The 9440-nt window shown below is 41.3% G+C and overlaps 1 protein-coding gene across 1 annotated transcript in view; it reads right to left on the reverse strand.

The window, feature by feature from the left end:
- Nucleotides 1–3698: 3698 nt before the first annotated feature.
- The window catches only part of LOC135209090 (uncharacterized), a 67446-nt gene continuing 61704 nt past the window's right edge, over nt 3699–9440 (reverse strand). The window contains 5 exon segments of the mRNA XM_064241684.1: nt 3699–5160; nt 5901–6030; nt 6032–6072; nt 7000–7124; nt 7976–8117. Coding sequence (XP_064097754.1) covers nt 5030–5160; nt 5901–6030; nt 6032–6072; nt 7000–7124; nt 7976–8117 — 569 coding nt within the window. The 3' untranslated portion in view covers nt 3699–5029.

Genomic DNA, 9440 nt, shown 5'->3' on the forward strand with positions numbered 1-9440 from the left:
AAAGAATTACTGTCTCTTTCGGGACCTTGTCTTCCCTCCTCATAGCTGCTTCTGTGAGGCGGACATAGCCTGTGAAGGGGGGCCGTAATCCTTGCGGATGGAACTCGAAGTCCTCAATCCTTTGAGTTCTGCAGCCCTCGATCGTCAGCATGCCATCCACAAAGGGAGCATAAGAAGCTAACCTCCAAGGGTTGTTTGGGGTAAAGGAAGGAAGGGTAGACGAGTCCGGCATTAGCAAGCTTTGAGCTGCCAGGCCGGACTGTGGAAGTCCTGTCAAAGCATTTTCCTGGAGACCTGCAATAAGGTTCTCCTGGGTAACCAATCTGTCCGAGATAGCCAGGATAGACTGCCCTGACTCCTCTAGGGAAGATGACAATTGAACGAACATCTCCTGGAACTTGGATTGTACCAAGTTCCCGACCATGCTGCCCATCTGCTGCATAATATTCGCTGAAATATTTGCAGAGAAGGTGTCAGGGTCAAAGGGGGAAGGTTCTACCTTCTCCTTAGGAGTCCTGGGTCTGGCTCCTTTTGAGGTGGAAGCCTCAGGGTCGGAGGAGGAGGGCTGAGCCCTCTCCTTAGAAGACTTAGTCCTCGACCCTGTAGAGTAAGAACTCAGCTTAGCCTTGTCAGCTCCGGGATGGTGAGCCGGAGACTTACGGGCAAGGCTGGTACCTGACTTCTTCGACAGGGACTTCTGCAGCGTTTTAAAGTCTCGCTTGCCTTTGACTTTAGGGATCACCAAGGTGGACTTCGGTCTGACCGACTGAAGTCCCCCGGTGAATCCCTAGAAAGAGGTTGAAGTTGAAGGGGAAGAAGCTCTAGATGGACTCAAGGAAAGCCCTTGAGCCCCTACAGCACCTGCCTCACAAACATTCTTACCTGTGCCCATGCCCTCAACAGCCATGGGCTCGAGGTCTAGGTCCAGGGCAGCTACTTCCTTCGCCACCTCCTGCGTAGCAGTCTCCTCCGAGGGCTGAGAAACTTCCTCCTGGATGGAGGCGATCAGGGGAGCTGCCACTTCGGGGTCCACATATGACGTGCTCTTCCCGCCGGGGAAGATGAGAGTGGCCATCTCCTTGGAGAGGATGTAAGGTTGGCCCTTGGTGATATTGCGGCCAAACCCAACAACCCAGGCCTTCAGGGTGGCTAGAGCAGTCTCCCGGACCGCTTGGGCGCCCTGAAAGAGAGGGTTAACGTTAACACTTAAGACTACTTAGATTAAACTGTAACTTTAACTTAGCAGACATATCAACAGGATATAGCTGTTATTGGAACTCATTGTATTACTGTGCAGACTCCGAAACGCCACCTACCTCAGAGGAGACTTGGTCTACGAGCTCGTAGCATATAAGGCAACTCTCATGGTGCCATACCAGGGACTCGTTGAAACAGATCGCGCAGGTGGCATGGGTCCTGCAGACCTCGTGCCCACAGGGGTCTTGAAGCACAGCATTGCAGCCAGACTCCATACAATGGGCGACCTGCAAGTGAAATGATACATGAGTATCACCACTTACCTTCCGGACTAGGTCCGTGGTTGTGATATGTCATGACGCCGGAGTGCTCCGGTGTTAATAAGTAACAAGGTCCAGTCTCTACCTGTTCTTTGGCCATGTATTGTGGTAAGGCATCCAACAGGATCGGTAGAACCGCTTGAAACAGAGTGTGTTTCCGGCGATGCCGGAGAACAATGTAACTACTGAATCAGGATAACCACCTATTCCATACGCCGGAGCGAGGAGTAGTCCGAACAAACACCGGATGAGGAGCAGCAGTAGACCAAAATAAAACGGCGGAGTGTGACAACTCCGCCAATAAACTTAAACTAAAGGTAATGGATGTCATTATATGTAATAACATGCATGCAACAAGCGTACCCTTATAGGGAGGCCGGAGCCTCCACCATAGTTCACCAACCTAAGGCGGACCTGGCTGCGCCGGGGTCCTGAATCCGCCGGAGTGGCAGGGGATGGTGAATAACGGTAGGAGAACGCGACCCGAGAGCCGAGGAGAGCCGAGCTTAACCAAGCCTGGTGGCCAACCGAGGCTCGGCCGAGCAGGGCTCCCCCCTACTCTAATGGGGGGAGCGGCAGGGAAGCTGGCCCGCTCATCGAGAACCCTCCAGCCACCTCCCCTGTCCCCCTCGAGAGGGGGGAAGGGAGGATGCTCGGATCAGCTGCCTGAGACAGCGTGAGCGAGCGTACCTCCCCCCAAGGTGGGGGGAGAGTGACTGGAAGGGCCGACGCGGGGTGGCTCATACGCGGTCACCTGGAACTCTCTCAGCTGGGTGATCATCCATGCGGTGAGAAAGGCCAGGCGATCGAAGGAGGCCTATAGGCCAACCAAAGCCGTCTCAGAGAACATGCTACATATAAAATAAACATCCTATCCTAACAAGGGGGAAAGGAAGAAAAATTAGATGGTAGAGAAAGAGTAATGTCCTGGAGAAGCTGGGCCGAGCCAACCGGGAAGGATGGTCAAGCCTGGCGACTCCTAGCAGCTAGCCTATATGCCGTGACGAAAAACGCGGGGCAGGCGGCCAGTGTGGCTCAAGGACAAAGGAGAAGAACCAGGGTCCTTCGGTAAGGGCGCCTAACAAGAGGTAACCTGACAACTAAACGAAACATGCATGCATGAAATTCTAAGCTGAGAGGAAACAACGTAGGCTATGAGCTGAGCGCGAGCTCGGACAACATCCCCCGTGTGGATAAAATAACAAAACGTCAATAAATGCATCACTGAAATCATAGGAATGTACAGCTAAACGAAGAATCGAGCCCAAACGGTATAGGGGACCGAATGGGACACGAAACAAGTAACATGCAGGAGCGAGCCACGAATGGCGGCGTGGGGACGGTGCCGCATGGGACGCCGTCTTATAAAAACCTAAATAATTCGGTTAAACGTGCCCAGGGCAGCCCCTAAATAGTGTCAACCATTAATAGCAGTACTTAACTTGGATGCAGCAACATCTTGACGTTCCATGACGATGGGTAAAGAAATTCCACAAAAACACAACACATAGAAAAAAATAACACGTGTGGTGTGGTTTGTGCTATCGAAAGGAATGACGTCAGAGGCGCTAGCCGTAGCAGTAGCGGGTAGTGGGCCTTAGATCGGCTCCTCTGTAGATGAGGGATATTGAAGAAGGATGAATCTAAATGGCAAAGGACCTCTGGTAGTGGTTTCACTTGCCCCAGAAACCATACCGACACCTTAAATAAGGTGAGCAAGCCAGAACACTCTGGCATTTCCATATTAGCTTTTTTCTCTGGTATTATAGCAATATTTATACCTTAGAAATGTGTGCTAAAGGGACATTTCACAGAACGACACAGGCCGAGCCCAGAAATATATATATATATATATATATATATATATATATATATATATATATATATATATATATATATATATATATATATATATGACACATTGTTTAATATAGAGTACACTATACCTTGGGAATAGCTTACACAAAAATGGAATTATAATTGAAAATTATGTACCTAGTAATCCCTTTAGGTAAGTTTTGTACACATACACACACACACACACACACACACACATATATATATATATAATATATATATATATATATATATATATATATATATATATATATATATATATATGTGTGTGTGTGTGTGTGTGTGTGTGTGTGTGTGTGACAGATAACTTTCAAATAAAAGCCATTTTATGGGAGACATTATTTATTCCTGAACATAAAATTTACAATTACACAAGAATCACGATTCTAAAGACACTAATAAAAAGGGAATGTAAAGAACATACTTATAAGTAATTAAGAATCACTTACAATGAGGTTTTGTGAAATATAATCTTTCTAAAATATAATCTTCTTAAAGATTTTATTTATATACACATCTACATAGTGGACTAATTCACAAGTGTGTCTAATTGACATCCTATACATTTTAATTAAAAAAGTATAAAATTGTCTTTAAAATCTATTTTATACATTATATAAAGTGAAAGATCTTAGACAGGAATGTATAAAAATACATTGATTTAATACAATATTTCTCAATGGATTATCTAATCATGAATTTGTGGGAAAATTTAGATAAATACAAGACGACATTTTACAAAATTATTGAATACAAATAGTATTATTTTCTTAATTATTGCACAGCATAACAGATTTTATACATTACTACTCACATTTTTAACATAAGATGGACGGATCTGAGTGTAAATAAATAAATATATAGATAAAAATATCTCAACAAAATAAATTTGTATTTGTTTTGTAATTTATTTTAATAAACAAATATAAGTAACAATAAACCATTAGTCTTTTGCTATCACAACCAGAAAAATAAATAAATAAAAAAAATAAGTGACAGAACTACAAAGATATTTTCCATATTTTGGAATCAATTTCAAAACTGACATAACTCTACTTCTGTCAATTTAGTGACAGATAGGCATTTGTTCTGTCAACTGACAGAATGACAGGAGCTTCCCCTGTCATTTTCTTTCAGTTAACACTTCCTGCGATATTTTATTGACTGACATTCACTTCTTCTGTCAGTTTTTTTGACAGGTACTTCTGTCAGGTACGGTCACAGTCACTCTTGGTAAATTGACAGACAGACAGTGGCTTTCACTCCTGATTTACATGCAGACAAGGCAGCTACTCTCTCTCGTCAATTTATTAACAGGTAGACAGTTGCTTTCATTCCTAATTCAACACAAAGACAAGAAAGTGATTCCCTCTGTCAGTTCCTGATAGACAGTTGCATAGTTTTCCCTCCAGACTTACATATTACTTAGACAGCTGCTCTCTCCCTTTCAATTGACAGATAGACAATAGCTTTCACTCCTAATTTATATGCTGCAAAGACAGATGCTCTCTCTATCTCTGTCAGTTCCTGGAAGACAATCACATAGATTTCCCTGTTAACTGATACACAGTCATTCTAACATTTTTATGGATTGACAGTCATCTTAGCTGCAATTTCTGCTGATAGATTTTTGACAGATTGTCTCTCCTGAAATACTAATGATAAATAGCCACTATCAAGGCAGCAAGAGCTACCAAAACAAGGCTTGGGGACCTGGTCGTGGAAGAGTCCTTTGCGTAGCCACCAGTGTTTTTCCCAGTCAGGACATTCCACCAGCTGTCACCAGCTGCAAAGACAAGATAGGGCAAATGAGAGGTTGTTTGAAGAGGTGCAAAGACAAGATAGGGCAAATGAGAGGTTGTTTGAAGAGGTGCTAAGACAAGATATGGAAAATGAGAGGTTTTTTGAAGAAGTGCAAAGACAAAAGTATAATTAATGTGATGTTTTTTTCAGAGATGCTGCTAGTTACCATCAACTGCAAAGACAAAACATGACAAATGAGAGGCTGTTTTCACTGCTGCAATATATTACCATCACTATAAACACAAAACATATTAAATGAGATGTTTTTTGCAGTTTCTACCAGTTACAATCGCCTGCCAAGACAAAACACAGTAGATGGAGGGTTATTTTTTGCAGAGCTATTATGGTACCATCATTTGCAACGACAAAATATAGCTGATGAGAGAATTTTTATTGGTACTTACTTAACTTAAGAAAATGAAGAAGAGTGAAAGGTATAATCATTAGGCTCATTAACACGCAATATGTCATCACTTCAGTGCCTACCCTATGGGATCACTTTTGTCTAATATAAGGAACAAAAATGTTAAGTATACTTAAATTGATTAAAATTAGACTCATACCCATATTCAAATCAAGGTTAGCTTAACAAATGCATTAATATTAGCCGGATAAAAGGTACACAAGTTGAAAATACGTACAACCATGGACTTATCAACATCAAACTTTTCCATAAACTCAGAACTTGATTGGCCTAACTAAAAATAAGGACAATTTACTTACATTTCTTACCAACAATGTCATCTTCTTCCAGTCCTCCGCAGGTCCTGTAAGGAACCTTCTTGGGCCTTTTGGGGTCAGGATACACGCCCCTGATGGAAATGGTAGGATGGTCCAGTATAGCGCCGGCCAGAAAGGCGTGAGAAGTCCAGCTCCAGTCTTGCTGCTGAGGGGCCTGTCAGGTATATATATATTGTAAGTTATAGATCTCTCATTAATTATACATCTCTTTTGGGAGAGGATGGGACTTATTACCTAAGTCTCCTGAACCTGAAGACTGAATACACCAGTGACTTATGTCATAGTTTTTCTTAGGCCTACCCAGTTTGGGGAGCATAAGAGATTAAAAGGGGCCTCTTAAGTACATATAAATTACATATAGTATATATATCTCTTGGGAAAGGATGAGCCTTTTAACTAGAACATCCAAGACTGAATATAGCAGTGATCACCATCTTTGAATATAGCAATAACTGTCATCTTGTCTTTTCTGAAGTCAAACTAACTTCAGAGAAACTGGTTATTCTGTACTAGGTATAATTTGAGATCCATTTCCTAGAACTTTCATATTTTTGCTCTCTTGAGCAAAGCATTGGAATATGTATCTGTGAGCTAATTGAGTTTAATATCTTGTAGACAGAGCTGAGATGGGCAAAGGGCTTGCAGACTCATCCCCAAAAGACAAAAGACTGGCTGAAAGCTGGGAAGCAGACCCATGACCTTTTTTTGACCCCATCAAATCCTGGCATCCATTCACAGCTAAGTCAACTGGTGAGTGGCAGGTCAGAATCCAACCATGGGCCTTGCAAATAAGTGCTAAGCGCTTTACTTTAAATGCTTCTTATAAGAATTCTTCAGTTCCAGTGAGATTTTGCCAGGTTTTCTGGAACCCTCAGGCCCAGCTATTCACAGTGTTGCTAAAATTTTCAATCACAATACAAGAGAGCAAAACTCATCCATCAAATCAAGTGTTTCTCATTATTTCAGTACAGCAAGAGATCTACATTCACCCGCTGAGTAACAAATCGGGGTAAAATTCATCAAGGAAATGTATAGATAGTAAAAGTCACCAGTGAAAGTACAAGATGGAGGGAACACTCACCCATGAAATGTATGACGAAGGTCACGCACTTCTGGTCCGAGGAAAACGACACAGTCTGCAGGTCAGCAGCCAGGTACCACTCGGGCGCTCCCAAGACTTCCCTGATCTCCGACATGAAGAGGACCCTGGAATTAAGAGGAGAAAGTCAGGAATAAACAACAAAGAGAAAAAAAGGGGTTGGGGATGCACTTTTGAGGGTGCCATCAACATGTGGGAGGGGTTCATGGGCAGAAGCCTAAAGGTGCTTAGGTAGGTTTGGTTAGGATAAGATATCCCAGCAATTTGAAGGTACCAAGTTTCTGTTTGTAAGGATGTCTGTAAAGATATTCATTTCAAGTTGGATTAGGATAGGATATCCCAGCAATTTAGGGGTACCAAGATGGTGAGGGTGCAGGGCAAACCTGCTGTTCTGTCAAGGATGCATGTAAGGATACTGATTTTAGGATAGGATATCCCAGCAATTTGGGGGTACCGAGTTTCTGTCCTCTGTAAGGATCCTGTAACGATATTTATTTTAGGTTCAGGTAGGTTAGGATACCCCTGCATTTTAAAAGTAGTATTAAGGTTGTAAGGATCCAGGCAATTAATAGACCCACCTCCTCAAAGTGAGCATCAATGGTCAAGGTATTGGACCCACCTCCTCAGAGCAAGGTTAGAATAGTCAGGTTAGTAGATCCACTTCCTCAAAGTGAGCATGGATAGTCTAGTAAGTAGACCCACCCACTCAAAGTAAGATAGAGGAAGGGTATGTCAGGTTAATAGACATACTTCATATTCTAACAAACTTAGCTGTATTTTAAGACAATTAAAGTACCATAAATAAGACTGACATACAAAAAACAGAGCACCTGACATTCTCTAGGGTTGATTTATCTTTGACTAAATTGGACAAAAACAAATCGTTACCTTGAAGCATGCAAAACAAGAATCTGAATTTTCCAGGACTTGAATAAAGGCATTGCATAATCCCACTTACACTGAGAATTTGGGCGTCTTCCTGATAATGACCCACTTGATAATATCGTCATCAGGCTCAATGTTGGCACAGGCGAACCTTTCAACTCCAGCATTCTCATTGTGGATAATGATGGCCTTGTTCATGATGCCGTGGGGCCCGGCTGAAAAGAGTTATTTGATGTCAAAACCTTAATGAACGAGCCTTGAGGTAGCTGAGATCAAGAGTAAACTGTAGCAGGTGAGTCTACAGTCTATTATGATTATAAGAATCATTAGGCATCCTTAAATTGACTTAGTAATGTTATTATTATATTAATGATACTGTCAATTAATCAAAACTAGTTCTCTTGGAGATGTGACACTTACATTACAGAAAAAGCAACATAGGACATAAATGTCTAGTGCCACAAACTGGCAATTTGAAGTGAATTATTATTCAAAGCAACATAGGACATAAATGTCTAGTGCCAAAAACTGGCAATTTGAAGTGAATTATTATTCATAAGATAAATTCTGTTCTTATGGAACAGGCCCACAAGAACCATCAACTTGAAATTCAAGCTTCCAAAGAATATTATTATCATTATTATTAAAAGATGAACCCTATTCATATGGAACAGGCCCACAGGGGAGCCATTGACTTGAAAATCAAGCTTCCAAAGAACATTGCAGTGTTCATTTGAAAGAAATTACAGAAAATAGTAGGAAATACAGAAAGAAGAGATCAGTCACCATAAAACAAAGATAAATTAACAAATATATAAGTAAATACCTAAAAATATTAATCAATTACCATAAGTACAAGGAGCATTGCTCTATGATAGTAATGTATTGTATCTTTGCTTACACTTTTAAAGCCTTGATATAACACTAATGAAAATAGGTACTGGAAGCTTTTTGAGGCTATAGAATGTTATTGGAAGCTTTTTTGTGTCCTACAGAATGTTACTGGTAGCGTTTTTGGGCTATAGAATAGCAATGGGAAGTTCTTATGCGTCTCATATTTGGTTGCAATTTCCTTGAGGAAGAGTGTACTATGTCTTTCAATATTGGTAATGAATGTTTCATGCACTGACAGATACGGTCACGAAATATCACCACTATTTCTGTAGTTCTACCTGAGATTGTGCACAAATAAAACTTTATTTCGAGTCAGGAAACTACAAAAATGCCCACTACATAAACAAGTATACATTCTATACCACAAATGTACAAACTTACACCACATAATTGTTCAATACACAGCCATGAACAATATGCGTACATTCTGCATCACAAATGAACAAACATATACACCCTTAAATGCTCAATACACGGCCATGAACAATACATATACATTCTACATCACAACTGAACAAATGTATACCCCATAAAGGTTCAATGCACCGTCAAGAACTATATATATGCATTCCACATCACAAATGAACAAATATATACTCCGTGATTGTTCAATACACAGCCACGAACACTTTCCACATAAAAAC

Source organism: Macrobrachium nipponense, chromosome 37 (genome assembly GCF_015104395.2).
Source record: "Macrobrachium nipponense isolate FS-2020 chromosome 37, ASM1510439v2, whole genome shotgun sequence".
NCBI classification, from domain to species: domain Eukaryota; kingdom Metazoa; phylum Arthropoda; class Malacostraca; order Decapoda; family Palaemonidae; genus Macrobrachium; species Macrobrachium nipponense.